This window comes from Agelaius tricolor, unplaced genomic scaffold (genome assembly GCF_023055355.1).
Source record: "Agelaius tricolor isolate 1412-34295 unplaced genomic scaffold, bAgeTri1.0.p SCAF_9, whole genome shotgun sequence".
Lineage (NCBI taxonomy): Eukaryota > Metazoa > Chordata > Aves > Passeriformes > Icteridae > Agelaius > Agelaius tricolor.
Genome location: NW_027269269.1, coordinates 46,296,251 through 46,322,366, shown reverse-complemented (window position 1 = coordinate 46,322,366; position 26,116 = coordinate 46,296,251). Strand labels below are relative to the sequence as shown.

The window sequence follows — 26,116 nt, the reverse complement described above, 5'->3', positions numbered from 1 at the left end:
TTATATACAAGTTTAAAATTTCTTCACTTAGGATTATTTTTGTCCTTTCTTTTATCAGAAAGGAGCACACAGACATCATATTATGCAGGCAAATCCTGGGTTTTTTTGGGATTAGTTGTGTTTGTTTGGTTGGAATCTTTGTTTTGGTTTTGGTTTTTTTAAGTTGACATGGAGCACATAGAAGAGGAAATGCAAGCCCATGTGCTGTGACTGATATTTTATACCAAGGAGATTTTTGGGCAGGTATTTTGTTAGGAGAAAGCTACTTTCTACCTGTTATTTTGGTGATAAGGGATTATAGCTATTAATGTTTCACTTTTCTTGATAGAACCCTTGAAGCTGGGCTTTAATTTGTTTGGTTTTCTGCATATTTATGTAACTACTGAAAACACTGGAAAGTTACTTTAGTGATTACTGCAAATCTCTACTGCTATTCATTTTGAATGCTCAATATCAAATTCAATGTAAACTGTAGTTCATACTATTATTTCATGCTATTTATTTTCAGTTAATAGTACCCCCTTAGCAAGGAAAAGTTTTCCACAAATCTTTCTCACTTCCCACTTCTCCTTCAGTGTGTTTTATCTGTTCGTCTGTTTCTAACCAATTTATGTCTGGAAATGACTTAATCAGGCAGCTCTTTTCCTAAGTATTAAAACTTGAATTTTGAAAACTTGAGTTTTATTCCACTATTGGAAGTACAGCTCTTGTTTATTGGCTAATTTCTACTCTGCCCTTGGAACATAAATGTATTTTTAATACATGCAGTTAAGGGGAGAGTATTTAATGAATGTTTCAGTGATGTCATTATGTGAGTTTATTTTTTGTTGCTACTGTGTAAATAGTATTTTTTACTTTAAGGTTTAGACCTTTGATTGTATGATTGTATTTTGATAGCAGTTAATTTCAGTTGCAGTTTTACTCTGGGATGGAAGGAATCCAACTATTTCTAAATACCACAATGTGAAAATTACTTTGATAGTAGATTATTTTTTCCTCCTACGTGCAACTAAAGACATCCATTTCACTTAGTGTCTTGCTGAATTGCAGTGCAGTTTGTTCTGCCTTCTCTGACTGTCCAAGTAAGGTGTCTTTGCACAGCACAAAGCAGTTCAGGAATACATTTCTGGTTTGCTGTTTGGTTTTAATGTAGAATTTTTTTTTAATTTCTTCTTGGAAAGAACTTTTTCATCTCAGTTACTTTGCTATTGTCTGTTAAATTGCATGGAGAGCTATTTCTCACTCAGTTCCAAAACAAGTTGGTTGCTGGAGGTTCCTTCCAACCTAAATCATTCTCTGGTTCTAGATTATGGGGGAGGAGTAGGGGGTGTAAGGATGGAGTTCTGTTTTTTATTCTATTTTTTTGTTAATTTTGTGCTAGCAAAAGTGAGACTGCAAATGTCACTGTGTATTTAGGTAGGACCGGCAGCATTAAGAATGTGCCTTGTGAATGTGTAATTAAGGATCGTATTCCCCTATCCTGGTAGGGCTCTGCCTGTAGAGCTAAATAATATAAGTATCTCTGTGTCAATTTATGAAATGTTTATGAACTTTTCCTATGGATGTAGTATTGTAACATTCCTGATAAGTTTTCTGACCTCTTGTTTGGTTTAGGCATCCCATTCTAGATTGTTACTAATGGTGTCTGCTTTATGTGTGGAGGTTTGTTTTGTAGAATTTTAGACTCCTGGGGAAAAAAACATTTAGAATTTAAGCAAATAAATATAAATGGTAAAAAACCACAAGGCAATTAAAAATACTTATTATTATTTTGTGAAAAGTAAGTAAAACATTTTTATGAATCCTGTCTTTGAGATTAACAATATTTTCAATGCCTCCCAACAGCACAGGGAGTTTGTTGCCACACTGTTTTAGTTTGAAGAACCAAACTAAACTTTAGAACTTCTAAACTTTTGAGAAGTTTATAAGAACAAAAAAAAATGTCACTTTTATCCTTTGATCCTTTCCTGTAGTTGACATGTTTCTGTGAAAACCGTAAATTCTTTACTCTGTCTTGAAAAAGGATGGAGTTTTTCCTGAGAGCTCTGCTGAAGGGAAAATGGGAAGAAAAGTAAAGCAGTTAAGGGATCCTAAGAGTGCTTTCCAAGATCAGTTTGGTGTGGAGGAACCATTGGTATTTCAAGCAGTTCATTTCTGGTGTCATCTGCAGCACGGACAGCACCAGCAGCAAATTGCTTTGCAAGGGTTTCTTCTTTTATACCTGACTGCAAGCCCAAACTTTTCTTTAGATGCTTGAGTATATTCTTGAGCATTGTTCATGTAGATTTCTATATTGTTGATCATCTGCCCTTGCTCCTCCACCAGAAGTGAGATCTGGATAAAGAGTTCTTTCACATCTTTGATCTGGTTCTCCAGATTGACCAGTTCTTTGTGTCTCTGCTCTATCTCTGACAGCTGAGCTTTAGTAATCTTCACTTCAGTGAGTAGATTTTCATTGAAAATCTCCCATTTTCCTTGCTGGAGCATGTCATTGACCTCCTCCTCAGACACCTCTTTGCCAGCCACCTCGAGCTGGCGGAGGATGAAGGTCCTGCACTTGTCCTGCTTGGCCGTGATGGCCTCGTTGTAGGAGAGCATGGCCTGCAGGTAGCGGTGGGACAGGAAGGCGTGCTGGGCCGCCAGGATCCTCACCGTGGCTCGGGCTGGCCCCTGCTCATTCTCAGCTCTCCTCACTGTTTTGGACAGCTCATCCAGACCTCTGCGTACGTGTTCTGCTTGCAGTTTGATTTCCCTGGCTATGTTAGATTCCTTTTTGAGAACGCTGAACCTTCTCATTGAAGACACGAGGCTTTTTTGTTGTTGGCTGAATTTGTTGACTTCCTCCACCAGGTTATTAATTTCGTTCTGAAGCTTCTGGATGTCGTGCAAGTGCCTTTCAGTTACGGGCTCCTTTTCATAAATAATGGCCTGCTGTTCAAACTCCTCCTGCTCCTCTTCTTGTACAGTTGCACCATTGTTTTCCCCACCCATCTGTAGTTCCTTAGCCCTCAGTCTGAGCTCTTGCAGACGGTCTCTCATGGTTTTTGTGGTCAGGATTCTTTCCTGCCTTTTTTTTTTTCCCCTCTCCTCTTGCACACGGGAAGTTAATTCTAGTATCTTTTTGGTTTAGTTTGTTTCATTGCACTGTAATCAAAATGTAACAACAATCAATGTTAGTGGCTATATGTATATATGAAAAGTAGTTTTGGAGATTAGAGCTACTTCTCTCTGCACCAAAGTAAAAGTAGGAATGAGTTGGAATAGGGGGTATTCTGAACAAGTTGTGATTAGTAGCCCAAGGCCATTTTTGAGGTATATTTGTGATGCAGCACACAGAACTGAGACTGGAGAAGTGCGGGGGGATAGAATGTAAGAAAATAAAGACAGCGCAGAAGCACCCCCATCATCTCACCCCTGAGGAGTTGCAGTTGTATTAATTACCCAAGATTAGGAACAGGCCTGCCCTTAACAGGCCATAGCTGTGTCTAGTAAGGATGAATGTTATAAAGGAGTGGGCTAGCTGGGAGAGGAGAGCTGGGGGTTTGTTGGCTGTGCTGTGAGGAGCTGCCTATGAGAAATCGCCAAGAAGGTATGGAAGTTTTGCAATAAGATGACAACAGAGAAGACTTATTTTGGGGAGGAAGAGAGAAGTAACTCTAATTATTTTATTGTTATTCTTTACTTGATGAATACTAATCAACCTATAAATATTTTTGGAAGTAGAAGTGGGTGTGGCTGTGCCACTTTTGGATTCTCAGTAGGAAATATTTCAGTTTTTGAGATGAGGCAGACTGTCATGAATCAGCATTCTGGTGTGAATTAAGATTATTAATTTGGCCACACTCAAAAACCTTTCTCTGTTTTCCTTGCCTGGGGAGTTAGATAGTAACTGAAGCAGCTAGCTACAACAAAACAGAACAGACCTTTCATCATTTAAGAACTCTAACAATTTAGCATGAAAACAAGTTAATTTTTTATGTTTGAGTTTTTGTGGAGTTGAATCTATATCACTAATGTTGCAGCATGAAGATATTCTAAGCCTTTTTGAATTACTGTTATCTACTCTTACACTGTCATTTACATTCTTCATAAAATTGATGCAAATGTGCATTGTGAACCACAGTGGGCTACAATTCAGTGCTGTTTCTTATTTAACAGAAAGCAGATACGGTTTTGTTTTGTTCCCCAGCTGTTGTGCGAGCTTTACTGGAGAGATAATTAAGAGCAAGATATTTTCTAAAACACGCCCAATGGAAACTAAGTTCAGCTATTTTTAATCATAGGGAAGAAGGTATTTTTCTCAAACTCTACATAAATGATTTCCTTGGACTATGATCAAGAATGGAAGATTTCAGTAAGAAGTAACATGTTCAGGACTAGAAGATTATGGGATTTTTTACTTAGGGTCTTCTGGTTCAATCAGATATGTGTCTTTCAAAGGGCTGTTCAAGCATAAAGGTTAAACAGCACAGTGGTATCTTCTGGCTCTTTCAGAGCTTTTAGTGCTGTTTTCTGAAATAGTAGCATTAAATAGTTGCAACTCTTATTAAACCCTGATTTGACAGATTATATTTTTTCTTAGCAAGCAAATGTAGGATTTCTTAATAGTATCCAAAAGATACATTTTTAGAAACTGCAAAAGGTCTATCCAGTAACCTGTTAATATGCAAATGATTTTCTTGCATTTGAACAGTTCCAAATGATACTGCTGTGGTATCTCTGCTCCCCCATGCATATTTAAAGTCTCTAAATAGATTTTTGTATAAGTCATGGAGTTGAGCAGTGTGGACATGTCTTCACAGACTTAAATCTAGCTTTTTGCAGGAGGATTAGCTGAAAAACAAAACTTGAAATGCTTCACAGAGGTCAGTCATGAGAAAGAATGTTGATATTCTACCCTAGTGTGAATTTTCCTTACTGCTTCTTTTTTTCCCCCCAAATGGCTTAATATTTGAATTCAGTGTTTGTTGATTCACATCAAGAGAAGACTTGTGATCAGATAAGTTTGCAAGTTATTTATTGGGGAGTGTTATTCTTGGGTGAGGAAAATGCAAAATGTGTTCATTTCGTGACAGTAATGCTTCTCCACTGCTGAACTTTTCAGTGGATGTCCTCATGGCAGAAGTCAGGCAGTTGCTGCCATATAACATTCTTCAGGAATGTTCCAGAGCTGCTTGGCACCACCAACAGGGAAAGTTCAGCCTGCGGCATGTGAAAGGACCCCGGGCTGCTAAACAGGGCCTCAGAGAAGTGACCTGAAAATCTGTTGTAGTCCAGCCTCACACATCTGCTGACCCATGTTAACTTAGCAGGGCTGGGCAAACCTGGGATTACAAGCAAGTTCTAAGGGCACCCTTAATGCTTATGCTGTGAGGTGACAAGAATATTTTTTAAGAGAATAGGTCCATTGCTCTTGAAATAGCTGTGTTCTTTGGAGGTGGAAGGAGGAACCTCACAGAACTGCAAAACAAATCTGCAAATATTGTTAAATATCAGAGAAGTGAGCGGAAAATACTAGAGATTGTTTTTTCTTGTTTAAAGATTAGTCTCACAAAAGACTGGAATGCAAGCAATTGAATCTAAGTTTCATATCTTCTCTACTGTTGGGCTTGCCTTCAAAGCCTGCCACTGAAAAGGCTTGCCAATAATTGTGCTTGATTATACTGGCAATTGGAACACATGCTGGTCTCAAAGAAATGAGGATGTCTTCATGACAGAGATAACCTTGGAAATTGTTGGCTTGGCTTCTCGAGTGTTCCACAACAAGCTCTGTTCATTTACTGAGGCCTTGTTTTGTCCTACGTGTTTGTGTATAGGAGCACATCCTGTTTTTCTTTTGATTGAGATGAAAGCACTTCACTTTCCTTAAAGTTTTTGTCAGTACAGAGAGAAAATAGCCATTCTGTAGAGTGGAGTAAATGGAATATGTGGACTGAAAGCACTCTAGTGACTTAGTGTGGCCCCTATGTTCCCTGCCCATTGCAGTTATTGTCATGCAAACCCATTGGTGATTAAGTTTGTTCTTCTTGGAGCATCTTTGTCTATAGTAATCTATAGTTGGCAAGTTCAGAAATGCAATTTTCACATTCTTGTCAAATATATTTTAAGGGTATATCAAGAGTCTTTGCTTTCTGATAACTCGGCTGTGTTGCTTCTCAGGAACAGGGTTATGTGGATCTCACAATTTAAACAGATGCCATGTGTGACTGGGGAACTCTTGATAAAGAGAATTACCTCAGGATACTGACATGGGGAATAATAGATCCTAGTAGCTGGACCACCATTAGAATCTGTCATGATAAAATATGTCTAGAAGTCCAAGATAATGAGGACAGAAATGAATTTTTTATATTATCTTCTGCATTTGAACAAAAAGGTAAGTTGAAAGGACCACTTGCTTAATTGCAAAGAAACCGCATAGAATGTTCTTCCACCTGTCTGATAAATTTATCAGTAGACCCAGGAAATATGGAGCCTACATGCAAAAATAAGATTTGGGCTACCTTAAATTAAAAGACATAATTAGATATGTGAAATAGGAAAGGTAATCATATGGAATTCTCTTGTTTCTGGTTGTACTTGGGTTTACTGTCTTCTAATTTGGCTTTGTTGGATTATTTCTTCCCCAGTCCCCAAATTACCAAAGCCTCCTGTTCATTTTAATTTCTGCTTTTGTTCACTATTTCTTAGTTAATTCAGCACTTTGATTAAAATGCCTGTCAGCAAAGGCTCTATTTCTATTCGATCTTTGATAGAATTTGCCACCTCACCTTGGTTTTAGTATCTTCCAGAGAGGAGGACTTGCAGGCAATCAAGGAACAGAATCCTTCCTCTCTTTAAGAGCTCTTTGATATCTATGATCTGTGTTCTGGCTCATGCTGCCTTCTTTACCTCTGCTGAAACTGCTGGATTTTTGTTTGTTAGTGTGGTTTGGGTTTTTTTTTGTTGTTGTTTTTTTTTTTTTTTTTTGGGAGGGTTTTTTTAAATGATTGCACCAAAAATAAGGGTAGGCTTGTTTTCCTGACCCTTAGCTATGAGTCAGTTAAGGGCACTGGGTAGACTTTCAGGCAATGTGTCCCAAGGGAATTTCATGTTACATGTAAGCTTAAATGTTTTTTTAAATTATTATTTCTTATTCATTTCCAAGCTGCAGTGGAATTACATTACAGCTCTGTCATGTGGTGCCAAGAAACCCATCTAACTTTCTTCTGAGCACAATGGCAATGAGTAAATCTTGGAGTCATACTCTGGAGCTTGATTACTGCATAAATGTCTTAAGTTAGCAACAAAAAATTAGTGAGACACATATATTATTAAAATGGTTATAGTTTAAAATACTTACAGTAGTCTTTGGGGAAAATTGGTGTTTTGAGCTGAAATTCAGTTTGTGCTCTCTCATGTTCTCACAAGGAAAGGCGGCACTTGTTTGGTGGTGTTTTGAAATCTTGCCCTGTTACTCAAAGATGTATCTGAGGTTACTAAAGTAGGACATGTTGCTCTAAGTTACATTTAGTTTCTTCTTTGTTTGTAAAGTTTCCTTTAACTTAAATACCTTGTAAGCAAACATACTTAAACACCAAGGATTGTAAGACACAAGGTGGTTGGATGAAAATATCCTCTTAAGCATCTCTATTGTAAGATAAGTCCTTGAAAAAACATACTTAAAAATAGTTGTAAGTTCAAGTTTCTGTTTATGGAAAGTGTGGGAGTGGTTCAACAAGAGAATACCAAAGGTAGAGAGCTTCCCCTGCCTAAAAATATGCCACAGATGAGATGATAGTGCAAAATCAGTAACAGTTTGAGCGAAGGGGATGATCGCAACTCCTCTCTGGGGGCAACCTGTGCCAGAGCCTCCCCACCCTCACAGTCAAGAATTTTGTCCTAACATGTGATGCAAATCTTTCTTCTTGCGTTTAAAACACTTCAGCCTTGTCCTATCACTGTGTAAAAACTGCCACAAGACTTCCCTAGGGAAACTAAAATTACCAGAATGTCCAAGAATAGAAATGCTGCATCTGAAGCAAGGTAGCTTGGGAATTCTTTAATTAGTGTGAAATGGATTGTGGGAGGTGAAGAAATGAATAAATTGAATAAAACCAACAAATTCAAATACAGTAAAGCAGACCTGAGTATTCAAAGAATTCATAAGGTGGGGAAGAATTAGGCCAAAGTTGCTGGCAATGTGTAGGCAAATCATGCTGTTCTGGAGTGAGTTTTCCAAGAGACCTGGAGAGCGGGAGAAGAGACTCAAGATGTTCTTGAGCCTTTAACCACAAATCTGTAACACAGTCATGTTGTAGGAGATATATCTGTCTTGCATTGGTGTTTTGCTATTTTTGAAGTATTTGGTTCAAAGATACGAAGAGTGAAATCAGCTGCAAATCTGAGCTTGTTCCTTGGAGTTTTGACATCTTTGTTATGATAGTGTGGCTGCAGATGTAGACTTGGGGAAAAGCATCTGCCAGCATTTCCATGTCTGCAGACATTCCTGCTGATACTTTGGGTAATAGAGGGTGAGGAGTTCATGCTTTGGCACTGACATAATTCCCAGTGAGGGTGATGGACACTGCACCTCACTGACAAAACAATGATCTCACTCTGCAAGTCACTTAGTCTGCAGCTAATTCTCTGTAATTGGTAAGAACTTCATGTTTTGATGGTGATTTTTTTCACCTGTTTAACCAGAGATTTGTTGTCAGTAGTGTTCTTTATGAATCCTCACAAACCTAGAGGTTACAGAAACCTAGAAAGTCATGATCTCCTCTGCCCAAAGATCACTTCATTAAGGTCCAAATATTGATATATTTTAAAGCAGTACTTGAAAATAAAATAGGAACAAGAGAAAGGGCTGCAGCAGGATAGAATATAGGTGGGATTGTTTCCATTTAATAGGATATGTAGTTTGAGTTCATACTTAACAGCTTTTTATTGCTCTAAGTGGTGTGAGAGATTTGTCTTCCTGACAGCAGAAGTGCAGACTCAGAATTTGTGCTGTGCACCATCCCACCTGCTTTACATTCCCATTTAATCTCTGTCAGACCACAGAGCTGCCTATCACAGCCTTGGAACTCACCTGTAATAAATATAAGGCAGATTTTTAAAAAAAAAGCACAGCCTATTTGACTATACTGAATTTGCCTATGGCTTGATATATCAAGGTGATATAGAGTATAAGAAACCAATCCACTTTTTTTTTTAATCTTGTCCGAAAATATATTGTTATATCACTTAGCAGCATTTGTTTTGGAATTGCACATCTGGAAGCTGAACGTAACTTGCTTTAGTGGAGCTCAGCCATTGTTGGCTGCAGCCTGTTTGACTAAGAGGTGGGATTGAACTGATAGTGGACCAGTGTGTGACGAAACATTTTCAGTAAATAGGAATATGATTCAGACCTGTGGTGAGAATGAGGCCACTTAAGAAAATGAAACTAATTATAATTGCTGTTCTTATGACCAGTTCAAAAGCTAATATGAGACTGAAGTTGCCTAGAGATATTGTAAACAGGAGGAGTTTAGAATCTTACTTTTAACTGTTCTCTTATTTAAAAGTGACCTGGAGGAACTGTCTAGGGAAAATGTTGACTTATTGAAATGTCTCCTACAGCTCCCTGAAGTTGTATGAAAGCAGGCCAATAATCTTGTAGCACTTTAATCACCTTTTTCTCATTATAGTTAACCATAATATTCAAAGTGTTGTTTTGCATGAGAATTGAAGGCATGAATTGAAATTAAGTCCCTTTATTTGAGAAAGAGCCACGTGTTAACCATCAAAATTTACTGATAGGTTTGTCGTTGTTGTCAGCAACCCAGAAGGGGCAAGGGCTGGAAACAGTAAAGAATGTGCTTGAAGATCTGTCAGCACTTCCATTTGGAAGGCAGTCTGCAAAAAGTCATCTCATAGAGCATGCTCAGAACTTCATCAAAAGTGCCTTCTGTGGGCCACTTGAAACTCTTAGTCTGTTCTTCTATTTGCTTGTTAAAAGTATGAAGAATTATATTTTCCATGACTTCCTCTAAAACCTCGTGAACTCCCAATAACTGAAGAAGAAGGAACAAGAAAAAAAGCAGACAAGTAACTTATTTATGCCTGTGTGCGGGTCAGGAGCTTGACTTTCACGGATGTTAACATAAGCAAAACATAAAGAGACAAAGTTTTTCAGGCTGCAGCTGCTGAGGCCTCACTTTTTTGGAATAAAACATCCTTGTGATGGCTGTCCACAGGATTGCTCAAGATAAAGGTTAATGGATGAGAGATAAAAATTCCAAAGGGAAAAAGGGTAGAACAGCACTTTAAATAGAAGATTTACTGTAGAGTGAAGAATATGGCATTGTTCTTTCCCCTTGTTTAGACTGCTGTTAATTTCAAAGGTTCTGGCTTTGTTTTCCCAGCTAATTCCATCCCTTAAAGCTAAGACTTCTTGAAGTAGACTTAAAGACTGATCTTGATCATAGGCAAACCATTCTCATAAAGATTCAGTTTCCTATAGTTGCTTTCAGTCATGGAGATTGTTCTGAGGCTAATACTTTGACCTCAGGGATGCTTTGCTTTTCATTAATTTTGATGGACACTATGCGGATCTTTGACAAAATTCTGGGGTTGTGATCACTGATTCTAAACAAATGTAAACCCAAAAGTAGCATATCTGAGGCATTCTTACAGATTCTGTATTGCAAATTAAACTTTTAATACTGCTTTGGTTTCTGTTGGGTTTTTTCCCCTCTTTTGCTCCGTATTTGAGATTTTATAGACAGGTCAAGGAACTTCCATAGCATTCAGACTTTGTTTTTCTCTAGCAGAAGTGGCTTCTAAGAGAAATATTGTCACTGAGCTGTAGATGTCAGTTGTGCCAATGCACACATAACACTCCCTTTCCACATTGTTTCTCGTGACTCTTAAAGTTGAAAAGCTCTCCAGTTGCTTAGAAAAATCATACTTGATCTAAAAGCAGTAGGTGCCAACTTTCTCTTTATTTCTTGCATGAGGTATGTTTGTTACACTAAGACAATTCATATATACTTTATGTGAAACTGAAATAAGCCAAGCATGATTTTATAGATGAAAGCTTCTTACTCGGTAAACTTAATATGATAAACTAACAGCCACTCGTCTGTGCTTTCAAGTATGTTTTGATATATACCTCCTACAGGTTTTTAAACATGATAAATTGCTATATATGAAGTTCAGCTGACTTGGAAAATTAAAATCAAGGTCTGTCTTTTAAGATAACTGATATATTCCCTAAAGAAGGGGTTTTTTTTGCATAAAGCTTGCCTCAAACCCTGGTATTCCTGTGAAAGAGCAGCAGAGCTGTGAGTCCATATTCACCCACAGAAATACCTAACTCTTTGCAAGGCAGACATATATTATTTTTATGTCTTGACACTTAGGCATATTTCCATTCTAAATCCCACTACAAAGCCTTTTTCTGATATTTTCAAATTTAGAAACATTAAGTAAGAGAAGAGTATTTACCTCTGAATCTTGTGCTGGTGGCTTTTACCCTTTACACAGGAACTCCTGAGGTTAAGCTTCAGTATAATCCCAAAAAACAATTTTCCAGAATATTCCCTAGGCAACTTGGCTTGAGTAACATTCCATGAAGTATTTCCTTCATTCCTCCTGCTTCTAATTCTTCTATCGTTGTCCAGGTGTGATCATCCTCAGGAGTGGTAGGTAGAGTGAGAGAGAAACTGCCTTTTGCAACTGCAGGAGACAGGCAAATTGATTACTTTGTGCCTGGGGAATCTGGTTGTGCCTGTTTGAAAGCCAGCCCTGCTGGGAGGCGGATCCCTCGGAGTGCCAGGAGCAGGAAGTGCCTTGGAGCAGCTCCCTTTAGGAGCTGCGAGTGGAGCACTGCTTACCTTGGAAGCACGACTGTAACTGCAGGCTTTGCTTTCTTCTGCACCAAAGCATGGAGGGAAAAGGAATTATTGAGGGTAGGTGCATCTGTTCATGGGGATAAAAAATGCCCCTGCAGATAATGCATTTTACTACAGTATCTTGAAAATACCTGAAGTCCATTTAAAAGTTTGACCTAAAGTCTGAAGAGGGCATGAGTGTCCAGCACTCAGGACCTCAGCAAAACCACTTCAGTTCCTGGTGAGAATAGCCAGAAAATCGCTTTTCCAGGTACAGCATGTCAGCCAGGTTTTTGTTAGTATTGCTGCAGAGAAAGTGGAAGCTAATTGACCAGAAAGACAAATATGACACCTTTGAAGGTGTTAGAGGTTAAAAATCAGCAGCTACTGCGAGCTGTAGGATGTTAGTGTCAAACTGCCACTGAGCTATGCAGCTTACCCGCATTTCATTCTGCTTCAGCTGTGCTTTGTAGGCTGTGCAGAGCAAAAATAGTGCAAATAGTGCAGTTATTTAATCTTCAGGTGAGAGAGGAATAGGCTGTGGCAACAAACACTGCTCAGAAATATTTCCTTCAATTAGCTCTAGATGAATTGACAGCACTGCTGAGGAATGCTTTTTGAGACTAAGAGGCAGCACAGTAGGATTTTCAGACTGTAACAAAATAGGTTATGTGGGGGAGAAAAAAAGTGGAGGTAATTTTTTTCCAGTCTTTTAATTACTTTTTTGCATTGCATCTCAGTTTTTCCCTGGTTTAGCTTTGGTTTCATAGCTCAATACTGAGAGGACAGGTCTTCTTCTAGCCGGTTGGTGAAAAGAAGCAGTGCCAGAGTATTATAAACATATTGAAAGTATCACAGGTTCTGTCTGTGCTTTGAGCAGCAGTTTGGGAATCCCTGCACTAAATCATACAAAGCACTGCAGAAGTAATCTCTTTAACAAGTGAGAATTCATTATCAAGGAAGGGCAGGGAAGAGCTTTATGCTCTTACCAGCTCTGCTGGCCAAGCCAGCAAAGTTCTGATTGTCAGTAGGACATAGGGATTTTTATCCCCAGGATGATGATACATGAGTGAATGGTTTGAATGATTTGGACCACAAATAGTTAAGAATGGTGAAGATTGAGAGAGACTGGATATTTGAGATGCTGCTTTTCTATGGTCTCCTTCATAAACAAATTCTTCTTGAGAAGGAAGATGAAAGATTAGATAATGAATGGTAGCTCATGAGGGTAATGGTGGCAAGGAATGTGGGGTTTTGGGCTGTAGATGCAAAACAGCTTTTTTTCTAATGTTTTTGATGCTGAAAAATCTCTTGGGAGTGAAATAATTAAGAATTGAAGCTCTCATACTGGGATTCTGGAGAATAGGGACAAGTAAGGTCTTTGATCAAATTAAAGTGCTGACAAGTTCTGGTAACTATGGAGCGAATTCTTACCACTGTTCCTTCCTAGCAAAGAATTAACATAAATTCAAAGTACAAGCTTTGGCCTAAGTTCCCTAAAAGCCATTTGAGCTAATGATAATAACTTGAGATTTCAGGAGGAAGGCTATGATATCTGGTTCCAAAACCTTCTGCCCCTGAGCTCATGGATGCCAAATATTTGTCTTCTTATCCAGAAAATGTTGCTAAATTTCAGAGGAACGTTATTTTAGTGGAATTCCTTTATTAGAGAGAAGCAAGTACAAATTTCATATTTTCTAATGCTGTGCAGCATGCTAGCTTGGATTATTAACGTTACAAAAAGTGCAAAATAAGGTTGGATTGTAATTTTATACTCCTAAATGAAGGTCTGTCTTCTAGAGTTCTGTTTCCTACCATATATAAGTGACAAAACAATGATCTTCATCTTACAGAATACTTATTTTGTGAGTTATGTGGGAGTCTTTTGCTTTCCTCTGTTTAATAAAATATAGTTTTTTAGAGCCATTCATGCAAGTTCTTCCCTCTACCCTTTAAGTTTTACGCAGGAAGAGCAAGTTCAAAATATTGTTAAGCATCAGAGAGAAATGCTGGGTAGCAGGCAGAGCTGAGATGATCCTGAAGCACTTTTAAACAGGGAAATACTCATAGTTCAGGAAGTTGCAAAACTGTGAACTTTCATCCACAGGCTCCAACAGGTTGTCCTGTGTTGCTTTAGATGTAAAGCAGGATGGTCTTTTATGTCCATTTTCTTAACTGTAAATATGATTGCTTTCACTAGAAATTATATTAACTTAGTCATAAGCACTTTGGTGATTATCTAACATTGGTATCTGATGAAACTAGTGCATAGATGAACATGCTTATTGAGTAGAAGAAATAATTGAAGCTGAAACAAGGAATTTCATCTTTTCTTTCTCAGTCTTCTTCCTAGTTTTGTCACCAACTCATCTTTTGGAGATGTGAGAGCCTCTCTTGTGGCAGGATGCTGAGTGTTTCTTTTGATCTTCCCTCCAGGCTGGCAAATAAGCAGGACAGAGAAGGAGCTCTGTCAGAAGCAGATGTGATCGAGTCCTTATCTCTGGAAAGGCTGGTTAATGAACACAAGTGTCTCTGTCAAATTGTAAGTAGATTTTCAGATGCTGTATTTTCTCATATCTGTGTAAAGCTTCCATTAAGGTAGGCTACATGGCATAAAACTGAAATTTAGATGTAGTATTCATTGTCCTGTGAAGAAAAAATCTAGCAAGAAGTCATTGTGGGGGAAGCCAAAACCGGAAGGCTTTATGAAAGCTGCTTAATATTGGTCAATATTTCAGATAATATATCCAAATTAGTAGTCCCTGAAGTTTTTCTTTAGGCCTTTGTTTTAATCTCCCAGTGTCTTAGATAGGGCTTGACTTCCACAATCTTTTCCTGATGGCAATAAAAAAGATAATGAGGGTTGTGGTGTTATTAACCAAGATAAGAAGGCAGTTCTGCAAAACCATTTAAGCTTTGGATTTTAAAATTAAAAAATAATTTTAATTCATTAGGGAGATTTGCAAAATTTATAGAGCACTACATACTGCTATTTTCTCTAATAGCTGAGTTAGAGCAGGGTATAGCTCTGTTTATTATGTCATGATTATCTGAGTGTTTTTCTTAGTGTGCTTTGCACTATGCACATATAGCAATCATAAAAATTAAATTTGCAAGTTCATCCTTGTTTTTTTTTTTTCCCAAGGAGCTTCTGTGCCAAAAATATTTTCTTGAAAAATATTCAGTAAAAAATGACCTGAAAGATACTAGTGTATTCCAATACATCTCAATTGTTTAATTTCTGACATGCTGTTCTTGTTCTTTATTTATATTTTGTGTGTAATTAGGAAAGACACCAGATCACACACTCTTAAGACTGTTTCATATTCTAATGGACACCTTCTGTACCAGGCTCTTCAAAGATAAACATGGTCCCAAATTCCTTCAGTAGGAGGACTCCTGGGGTCAGTTTAAGCAGAGGCATTGTGAAACAAGATGGAAAGTTAGGCAATGACCAAAAAAACTTTTGTTTCTTCTTGTAGTTAGTTTTCCACTAGATCTTTAAATTTCACCACAAAGTATTAAAGCAAAATGAAGGAGTAATTTGACAGTGTCAGTGAGAATGACCTTCCTCTTTTTATTATTTAATGTCTGTATATTCCATTTTTCTAAATTTTTCTATTTTGTAACCAAACTGCAGCAACAATAATCTTGGTGCAAACTGAGAAGAACATTGCCCCAGTGCTGGCCAGTGTTTGATCTCAGTTTTCTCAGAGAAACAAGTTGTAGACATCTTCTATACATCTCCTTCTTGAGTAGGTTCTGCTGGAGGGTATTGTAAGGTTCCGTAGTGAAAAGGACTCATATTTGAACCTTAATTTAAACATAACTGGTCAGATTTTTTTTTTCTGTTGTAAATTGTACATTCCATATCTGACTGTGGTGCCATTTAAATCCTTGTCAGATGGAGAGAGCACTGAGAGCTTTTCAGATGTTGGCATTGGAGAGTCTCTTTTAATCTTCATAAAAACAAATCCTGAACACCATCAGTGTAAAATATCATCTCTACATGTCACACACAGAGCTGGATCTATTCAGTTGTTATTCAGAGAATGTTTTAAAAGACACATACAGTGTTCCAAAACAATCTGGATAACAGTTCCCAGGAGATTTTGAGAGAACATCTTTTCCATGTTCCAAGCTTGAATCCCAAAAGCTTTTTTTGTCCCAATTAAAGCCTATTTTACTTGTCCTCCTGAAAATTTTTCATTTCCTCTTGAAATGAAAAATTAAGAGGAAATTATTCTTTTCCTACTTGCAGTTTCACCTTATGTTTTTGAAGGCTATTTTCTGATCTCCCTGAAGTGCTTTAATCTCAAGAGAGACACTCTTGGTCCTTCAGTGTTTTCTTACCAGATGTGTTTTCAGAACTATTTCAGAACTATTTTCTCAATGAGGTTTGTATTTCTCTTTCAATAGATCTGCCTAGATCATGCTTCTCTCACTTGCTACTGAGAGTATAATGACAAAAAGTATTACTCCCATTGAATTGCCATGCCTGTTCTGATGTAAAAAATTGGTTTGACAGCTTTTCTGTCAAATTCACAGGAGATTTTATTTACCCCTGAGGTGCTTATGAACACGTTGAACTTTTTTTCATGAAATGAAGCAAAGCTGATTCTCTTTCATCTCAGATCTTTCCATTTTGATTGATAAATCTAGCATGGACTATTTATAACCCATAATTCTCAGTGTTTTACAAGCTTCACAGTCAACAGTAATTGTTCAGCTAATTTCTTGTTTCCAGTCAAGGAATGTGTTCTGAACTGCAAATTTTTCTCTCCTTTTCCATATATTTACAGGAGCCTTGCTCAGCAATCATGGGCTGTGGGAAAAAAATTGACAAATCAATCAAAAAGGGATTATTTTGGCTTCTCCATATCATAGCAAAAGATTTTGATGCCTTAAGTGAGCGCATCCAGAGAGACACTACAGAGCAGAAGGCACTTGAGGAGCAGAAGAAACTGGAACGAGCTGAGCGAGTCAGGAGGATACGGGAGCAGAGGTATTTTCCTGTGATCCCCACTCCATCCCTTCCTCCCTTCTCTGAGATATTTGGGTCATTACTGTGCATAGATCTTCTGGGAACCAGGCTATCCAGGAATTAAAGCTTACAAGCCAAAAGTCTTGAAGTTTTTGCCTCTTCCACCCCTTTATTTGATTTGCTAGGAATGTACTGTGAATGAGAATTGCAAGGTTAGTTGTGGCATAAATTTGGCCTTACTAATATAACTTCACAGAAGGCTGACCTAAAAAATAATTCCTGTGATTTAATCTGAAGTTACCTTCTAAAATAAAGTATTAAGTTAGAATCTTTAACCTATATGTGAATATCAAAGACTAGATATGAAAATTTGTTCAATACTATGCTTAATAAACTTCAGGATATCCAACAGGTGAGGCATGAAGGAACTAAAGATGATGCAGCGAGGGAATGCAGGATAAGTGATTTATTACTCCACTTCAAATCCCTTTCTGGTCTTCAGCAGCCTGCTGGGGTGCCTGTGAAGAGCTGATGTGAATCATTTTACTGGGACATTCTTAAAATATTTGCTGAGCACCCCTGTCCTCTCCTCTGCCTCATATAGGCAGAGAATTTTGAATCTCAGTTACTATGAGAAGTAGCTGGGAAGTATCTTAGACTGTATTCTGGCTGTTTTGGTTTAAATAAGCAAGTAAATTACTAAAGTACATTTTAAACAGCTGCAACTTGACATGGTCTTCATATATATTTCAAAAATTTCTAAAAAATTGGTTTGCTCCTAATCTACCACATGTCTCTGCACACACAAAACCTCCTGACCATATTGGATTTGTTGGGTTTATGCCACACTGAGAGGTGTAGTGGGGAGGGCTGACATTGTTCTCTATAAAATTTATGGCTTCTTCATAATTCTTTTTTCATTCTTCCTCTTTCCCCTTCCCTTGCCCCCAAAAAACACCCCCAAAACCAAACACCAAAACTACTGAAACAACATAAACCCAACAACAATTCCAAAGGGAAAAAGAAGAAGGAAATGCACCTGAGGAGGAAGACCCTGAGCCTGGGAAATGTGGAAACCCCTTCCAGCCTATATCTGCTGTAATCTCTGAGGTAGGAGAATATGTGGAAATCTGGATCTGTTTAGAACTACCACTAACAAATGTCTGAGAGGGAATGAGAAAAAGGAAAGAGTTTTTCTAAGCCTGTCTGCACAGCACTTCTTTAATTCTTACTTTAATCTTGGCAGCCTTGTTTTCTGTGCATTGAATCAATGTTTTCATGATAAGAAAACCCGTATTGATTAGGGAACAAAAGTTTTGTAGACACAGTAAAATAAATGTAAACACATGACCGAAAACATTTCCTAATTAAACTCCTGGGATTCAGAAGTGGAAAATATTCAAGGTCTATTAGTTTCTTCTGAGGTGTTTTAGTGATGTGGTGAGTCATATCAAATCTTCCTGACTTCTTGAGTTACTCAGATTTGTGAGCATAACCTCTTTTCAGTTGAAAATAGACTCTTGAGAATTTTTTATTAATTTTGAAATATGAAAATCATGTTCATATTAAAGTTTCCTTAACCTACATTTCTGAGTTAATATTTTTTTATTCAGTTGCCTGGAGATAACACAATCTAAAGAAACACATAAACTTTTCCAGCCAGTAATTCAAACATTTGCTTTTTTCCAAGACAAAAGCCCCCATATCCACAGAACATGTCAAGGCAGCCTCATGCACAATAATCCATTAAGCAATAACATCAAAAACAAGAAAATGAAGGTGCAGCTGTGAATATTGCAGAGATGGTGATTTAATGATACAGAATTATGAAGCAGCCAGTCATTGAGGCTGTATGCCTCAATAGGTATTTATCCAAACAGGGATAGCATTTTCTGGAGACTTAGGCTCTGTGCATCTGTATTTTTTTTTTTAACTAACACATAAAAAAATAGTTGAGGAGAAAGAAAGTAGAAGGTTGTTTTTGGTTTTTTTTTTTTTTTTTGGTTTTTTTTTTTTGGTTTGTTTTGGTTTTTTTTTTTTTTGTTGTTGTTGTTTTGGTTTGTTTTTTTTAATAGGACCAAAAATAAAACAAGAAAATGGACAATAAAGCTAAAGATCCTTTTGTTTTATAATTCCCCCTCCCTTCCTCTGGATAGGATATCGGAAATTTAATTTCTTCATCTATTTGAAAAGAAATTCTATGCTAAATGTAGGATGTTTGGGGAATATTTTTATTTTTTAATAACCTTCCTGTCTTACTAGTCAGTTTACAGCATTAGAAGTAATTTAAAAAAAATCTTGTCCTTTTTGTTAGAATGAAAAACAGCTGGAAAAGGAAAAGAAGAGACAAAAGTTGGAGACTGAAAAGGCTACAATTGTCTTGAAATCCCAAGCAGAGCAGGACCACTTATCAAGTAGCAGTAGCCAAAACACAAATGATAGCAGGCTGGAAAGGTCCAACTCTACAACTGCCCAGCTTTTGCAGCATGCAGAAGAGAGTGACCAACAAGCCTCAGAATGCCTTGACTCAGGTGAACTGCTGCCTTTTAAATCATTTCATGTGATTTTTCACATGGTTCTTCCTTCTGTCCATGTTATTTGTCATGATACCACATCCCAATGTCATCTATTGGAAACACAAAAATGCAGGAGTAGGTTATATAAGTTGAATTTCTTCATGGAAATTTCTTCATAGAGTTATCATATATTTTATGCCCACAGCTTATTTTCTATAGCAAAATGTTGTGTGACTTATATTTCCCATAATTTTATGTCTAAGTTTGGACTGAAAGCTCTGATGTATTCTCCCCAACAATTGTATTATAATCTTATGTAGGATATTACCTGAATATAACTGTAGGATATGTAATGGGTTTTTCTTTTCTGTTGGATGTAGATAACAATAAGAAAAAAAGTAAAAAACCAAAATTAAAAAGGGGCCACAGAGTAGAACCTGTTAATGCAGAGGACTCTCTTCCCAAGAATCCTACACCACCAGCAGCCCTTCCACCAGGTAAGTGTAAAAACAGTAATTGATGTCTCAATTTGTAGTTGGTAATCCTTTAAAAGTCTCACTGTGCATGATGAAATGGGACTGGTTTTCATACAGAGAGGAGCTACTAAACCTTTCTCTCTAGAATCTTTAATGTAGTTTCCCACTGCATGATATGAACTTCCAGCAGTATTGATTTGGCCTGTTCTGTGGAGAAAATGTCATTTTCCCAAAAATAGAGCCAGAAACTTGATTACTCACTGAAGTGATTAAAAAGAACAATATTTTTAAGATTAATCAGTTTATTTTTTTTTAAGTATTTCATTATTCCTTACCATGGATGCAATGTAGTGCTTGGGCATTTCTAAATGCTTTGATTTCTCCCAAGGAGATGTGGGGTCTGTACAGCTCAGAATAATCCAGTGCAGTCATGGAATGCTCTGACAGTTTTTGTTTTCCTGTAGTTGGATGGGGAACTCCCAAACTTAATAGACTTGGAAAACTTGAGCCTCTTGGTGAAACACATCATCCTGGTAATTGAAAGTATTTGGAGCTTTGTACCTTTTTAAACCATTCTCCATTGTCCATTCACTTCTACATTCACTTCATTCTTTGTCTGTTTTTCATTTCTAAATTCCAGTTTTCATTGACCAAAAGCTTTCCCTTTTGCTTAGTAGAAAGCATCTTTTTGATTTTTTTCAAGTCTTATTTTTTTATTAGGAAAAAGAATGACTTCTCTCCAATTTCCTCATAAAGTTTAAAGTGGCATGGGATATCAGAAGTTGTTAATGATGTGAAGTTACTGGCACCTAAAAATTATAAAGTGACACACTGCATTTTAAATGAAAATTTTTAACTGGAAATATCAAGGTGCAATAGGCAGTCTTGATTTTTTGCTTCAATAATGACTATTTTCTATTTTTGGAAGATTGTGGAAGACTTCTTCTATGTTGATGTTCCATTTTTTCCTGAGTTTGAGATGATAGCCTCTTCATTTTTCTTACATTTTTATTTTTCAAGTTTTGAAAAGTGAATTTGGAGACATGTGGAACACAAGAACAAGGAACTTTTCTGCCAGAGAACCAAAAAATGCCTGAAGGGGAAATAAGATATCTAAATCCAAAATATTTATTTCTCACAAGAAGGAAAGTCATGTGCTTAAAATGTGATTTGTAATGTTGATCCTAAATCCATCTTGCTCTTTTTTTTAAAGGCAAATAGAGAGAAGGTGACAAGAAATGAAAGCCAATGAAGAGGTAGGGAGGGGAAGAAAAGGAACTCAATTTTTATCTGTGCCTAATGGAGGTGTTGTATTCTGTAGGAACAGCATGGGTGGGACCAAGAGGAAAAAAACCTGCCTAAACTAGGTGTTAATTTGTAAAATAAGTACAATTTATTTCATATTTTGGAAGCTGAAAATGGCAAATATGTTGGTAGGGAAATTATCTCTTGACCAGAGGTGTAAGAGCAAACTTGAAGTACTCAGAATTTATAGCTGAATTCAAGGCATTGCCTACTCTTTGGGAGATTTATTCTTTTTTCCAGGAATTTTGAACCACCTACAAGATTTCATACTTGCAAATCCTAGCAAGAAAACTGCTTTCAGGAAAGCACTGTTTATAAATGAGCAAAGTTCTTCGCATTCATAGCCCAGCACTGTCAAACCTTTAGTTAGGTCCTGATTTCCAAAAACATCATTTATTTATTTCATTTGCTTAAAGCAGCTGTGGGGTTTTAATGGTCAAGTTGAGATCCATAAAATCAGAGAATTATTGAGATTGGAAAGGACCCTTAAGATCCTTGAGTTCCACTGTGAACCCAGCACTGCCAAGTCCATCCTGCACTGATTTAATTTCCCACCTGGCCTTGCCCATTTTCTCTCACACAACAGTGTTTTTCAATGAATTCTTACATATTTTGCACACTGAGAACCTGCTCCTCACTGGAAACTCAGAGTTTCCCTAAAACCATTGGACCCTACCTTGGATTCTTTTTTTATAATAATCCCTAAATTGCATCTTGCTGAAAATCAACTTATGCTTTGTTGTCCCTTCAGCAGAGAAATGAGTGTTGATATTTTTTTTTTCATTCCCCCACCTTTGCCCAAAATTCAAAGGTGGGTTTAAAAGCTTTTTCAGACATTCAAACTTTGTAATTACACACTTATATTCACTGAAGACTGCAATTTTTTCAGTCATGCTAATAATTTTGGCACAACATGAGGTGATGAGTGCCTATTTATTGTCATTGAGGAGGATACATTTGCAAGAATGTTAAACCTCTTTCATTATAGGAGGCAAGATTCTTTGCAAGTCCTAAAGTGCTCTGCCAGACCTCAAAAAATGGATGAATAAAACCATCCAGTGGAGACATTTTCATTGACCTTTGACTCATTTGTTGCAGTTTTCTTGCTGCTGTAATTAGTGCTATTGAAATCAAAATAGTTATGATAATAACATAAATGTGTTCTCATTTTGCTGACTAAATGTACAGATAATTAAAACCTCAGTCCTAGAGACAGCTTCACATATTCTTGAAGTAGTGTAGTCCAGTTTTCCTTTTGTTACTCTTAGCTCAGGAATGCAATTCTAACAGAAGTTATTGCATCTGTAGGACAAGTGGAATATATTCTTCTTGGAAAACGATGATTTATTAAAGCTGAATTTTGTGTTGGCAGGCCATCAAGGCTTTCTTGGGGAAGAGGTGGTCTGTATAAACAGAATTGAGATTTGAATGCTTCAAAAAGCTGCTTTTTTTTTTTTTCTTCATTTCTACCTCTTTCCTCTTACCATCTTCCATATTTTTTTTGTTTGTGAAGTGCTTTGCATGTTCCAGTCTGCATGGTTTTTTACTTTATATCCATTACGAATGCTTGAGAACACTTGTTACTCTCTTCTGATGTACTTATTAGCTTTGTCTTGTACAATTTTACCACTTTAAATTCCTTTATTGATTAAAGGAAATGCTGCAATTTTATCTAAAAATTCTGAAATAGTTCTTTTAGAAAGTTTTTTTAGCTTGGAAGATATATGCCATGCATTAATGGTTCCAAAATTTTGGATTCTGCTCAGTATTATTGTCATTTAAAACTATGTTGTAGTGCAGTCTTGAATACAGCAACATACAAAGTTCAGTGTTTCATTTTTTCAGTGTTATTGTACACTTTGAATTTCTCCTTTCCCATTTTTAGGGATGTTTACAGATCCCCTTTGGGCTTGATCTTGCAAATGCTGATGCATGTATAACAAAACATAATTAAACCCTCATTTGGCCAATCCATCTCTAGATATTAATTAGCACTAGGTTTGAAAGTTTGCTTGGAGGAATTAGCTCTAAACTCATAGAATAACCTGGCTTTCATTAAGGAAGTAATTTGGTAAACATTCTTTGAGCCAGAAAGGGGATAGGTGACAGATTGATGTGTTTTTCTGCTCTGGAATTTCTTCCACAGATTTCTATGGAAAGCCTCTGCCCCCGCTGACTCTACGCCAAAGACCCAACAGTGATACCCATGATGTCATTGCTTAACTGGAGCACAAAGAGAATTTTAAAAAAGCATAAATTAAAAATCCTATCTTTTTTTTATCCCTTGAAGGAAATTTTTTTATGTGACATTTTATCAGCATGTGACAACTAAACACGGAGTTCATCCTGTCACGCTTAATGGTCAGACTTTATCATTTACTTTTCACATCACCAGCTCTTCTTCAGGATTTATGTGGTTTACTTGTGAAAAGACATGGCTGTAAGCCTGAAGAAAAACACCTTCAAGATCCCATAGTACTGGATTGTACATTCCCACCGAGACCGTTCTCCAGGTGCTGTGCAGGTGTTGGTATTTTTTCAGGGAATAAATTATTCTAAAGCGTTTTGTAAGATTCCTGTATGATAGGGTGAATATAGAAAGGTTAAACAAATATTGAATATATTTTTCTACCTTTTTATAAAACGAGTTGAAAGTTTGAATGGAGCTGTGTACCTACTACCAATGAAATGATACCTAGGGAGCATTATAAAGCTGATAGTCAAGTGCATAAAAGTAAAATGTGTTTGACTCTTAGTTTTTACAGTACCTGTAATTTTTCTTAGGTATTACACTACATATTTAATATTTCTGACAATCTGAAGCAGAGGGTACGATAAAAAAATGAAAATAAATATATTTTATACAAAATAATGCTATTTGAACTATCTGGAAGTTTTCTTACCTGATGTTTTCTTTGTTTTGTTAACTGAGTTTGACATAGGTAATAAATTCTGTGGAAAAAAATAGAGTGAATACTGTATTGTCTAATACAACAAACAGGAAAATTCACATAGTGGGAAATTTGCACTAATTAAATCATCAATTTTGATAGCAAACTGAATCAACCAGTATGCAGATGACCACCTCCCTCAGGTTTTAATCTCAATAATACTAAAATATCATCTTGCAAACTGAAGAAACCCTAGGTTTTTAAGGATTTCTTTAACACTTCCATGTAATGTGTTGAAAATCACATACCAGTTATACCTAAACAAGAAGGGTTGCAATTTGTTATATTCCTGTTTAAATGTTTTTACTGTTACATTGGAGACAACCAGTGGTGTATTTGTAAAGGTTCATTGTTCTGCCACTTAATGACAGACAGGATGAAGGCCCCATCCAGGGGATTTTCTGGAGAAGCAGTATTTGATAATTTTATGTTATGGTCTGTCATCAATAATGTGGTTTTACCAAAGGAGTTTACATGTTGAAACAATGTGGTGTATTACATGTTCAGCACTTTGAAATCCTTGCCACGCCCCCCCTTGCAGCAAGGAGTTGAACAAACATCTGCCATATTAAAATGAAATAATTAAGATTTTTAAATAGTAAGGTGGAATCAGTTTTAAGGATACTAAGTTTGGAATAGGTGGAGAGGTTTATTCCTCTATGTTTGCTAGTTTAGAGAAAGGAGGAAACAATTTCGATGTGACTACCAGCATGAGAATACTTTTGTTGTATTCTAATACTGGAACATGATTCAGTTGAATTATTCTCAGCATTTGGTCATTTTCCCTTCAGACAACACAATACTACGTGGAGGGGAGGTTGCACAAAAACATACATGTGCAATCTCCACTTGACTAACACTAGCTCTGTTACCACTTAAGTTTTTGGCTTAAAGGTCCTACTTTTGCAGACTTACTTTTTTACAGCCTCACTTTCTAGGAATGTATTACACTTTTGTTTTCCCTCTTTCCTACAATAAATCATGGAAGTTTTTATTAAAAATAATGCTAAATACTGCTGTGGTAACAAATTTGAGAAACTAAAATGTTGATGCTTATATATGAACTGTGTGTTCTGTGTGTTGTGTGTGTGGACACATGTATCATTTTTGATTTTTGCTTTTAAAATAAATTTTACCAGTATGTGACCAATGTACTCAAAAATATTTTATAAGTTTTTGTTTATTAATATGCTTTGTAATTATTTACTATGCTGGGGTTTTTTTTCAGTAATTTATACTGCTATGACTTTTTATTTGCTCAAGATGACATTTATGTATAGAATAAAACTAATGTAAAGCCTCAACATGATTCCTGTTTTTACAGTTTTGTGGAAGTAAGTCTAGCCTATAAATATTTAAGGGCTACAAGTCTCACATTCCTAGAATTCATGAAATAGAGTCCTAATAGATAGAATCTTTGCATATTTTTGCAGGAGAAGTGTGATCAAATTTAGAATATACTGATAGATTGGCAATGAGTTGAGTGTATATGTATACCTGTAAGGAGCTTTGATAGTGCACTTTAAATAAAAGTTGTGCAGCTAAATTGAGAGCACAAATTAGGTTTTGCCAGACTTTTTGTCATCCATATAATCACTTTAGAAATATATCAGTGCATGCACTAAGAGTATTTGTATTTAAATACAGGACTGTTAAGAACACAGAAATTCACTATTTAAGCAGAACATTTTGTGTTATCTGTATCTAGCATCTTGAATACATTTTAGACAAAATATTTTAGAGGTAAGTTAAAAGTATATTCTAAGAAGGAATAGTAATGTTCATTAACTGAATTAATGTGAGAGACTCAGTGCTTCAAAATAAGTTGTTCAGTTGTCTTCCCTTTTCGTTACATCCTAGAATCCGGAGGAAGACCTTAATTATAGATTTCGAGGTTTTTAAATCAAAATTATTAAAAAGATACATATTTGGTATCCATTAGGTCTCTGGTGTGAGATTGGAAAGGACTGATGGACCGTTACAAGGTAAACATTGATTCTTTTTTTTCCTTTAAATAAGATTC

General features: G+C 36.6%; 2 protein-coding genes across 6 annotated transcripts in view; one reads left to right on the top strand and one right to left on the bottom strand.

The window, feature by feature from the left end:
• The window catches only part of ARL13B (ARF like GTPase 13B), a 33,631-nt gene extending 8,234 nt beyond the window's left edge, over positions 1 to 25,397 (top strand). For 2 of the 4 annotated variants that reach the window (XM_071433808.1, XM_071433810.1), the window contains 7 exons: positions 14,298 to 14,403; positions 16,664 to 16,866; positions 17,862 to 17,955; positions 19,160 to 19,376; positions 19,742 to 19,858; positions 20,302 to 20,370; positions 23,289 to 25,397. In XM_071433808.1, the coding sequence (XP_071289909.1) occupies positions 14,298 to 14,403; positions 16,664 to 16,866; positions 17,862 to 17,955; positions 19,160 to 19,376; positions 19,742 to 19,858; positions 20,302 to 20,370; positions 23,289 to 23,365 (883 nt within the window). In that variant the 3' untranslated portion in view covers positions 23,366 to 25,397. Of the gene's footprint in view, positions 1 to 14,297; positions 14,404 to 16,663; positions 16,867 to 17,861; positions 17,956 to 19,159; positions 19,377 to 19,741; positions 19,859 to 20,301; positions 20,371 to 21,050; positions 23,269 to 23,288 lie in introns of those variants that run through there. The other 2 variants (XM_071433809.1, XM_071433811.1) reach the window with 2 other exon arrangements.
• STX19 (syntaxin 19) lies at positions 1,751 to 11,747 on the bottom strand. Of its 2 annotated transcripts, XM_071433813.1 has the most exons (3): positions 11,476 to 11,747; positions 7,343 to 7,450; positions 1,751 to 3,144 (listed from the first exon to the last, which is right to left on the bottom strand). In XM_071433813.1, the coding sequence occupies exon 3, from the start codon at positions 3,037 to 3,039 to the stop codon at positions 2,161 to 2,163; it is 879 nt and encodes a 292-aa protein (XP_071289914.1). In that variant the 5' UTR covers positions 3,040 to 3,144; positions 7,343 to 7,450; positions 11,476 to 11,747; the 3' UTR covers positions 1,751 to 2,160. The 2 variants fall into 2 exon arrangements, with proteins under 2 accessions (XP_071289914.1, XP_071289913.1); XM_071433812.1 differs by lacking the exon at positions 7,343 to 7,450.
• Positions 25,398 to 26,116: the final 719 nt, after the last annotated feature.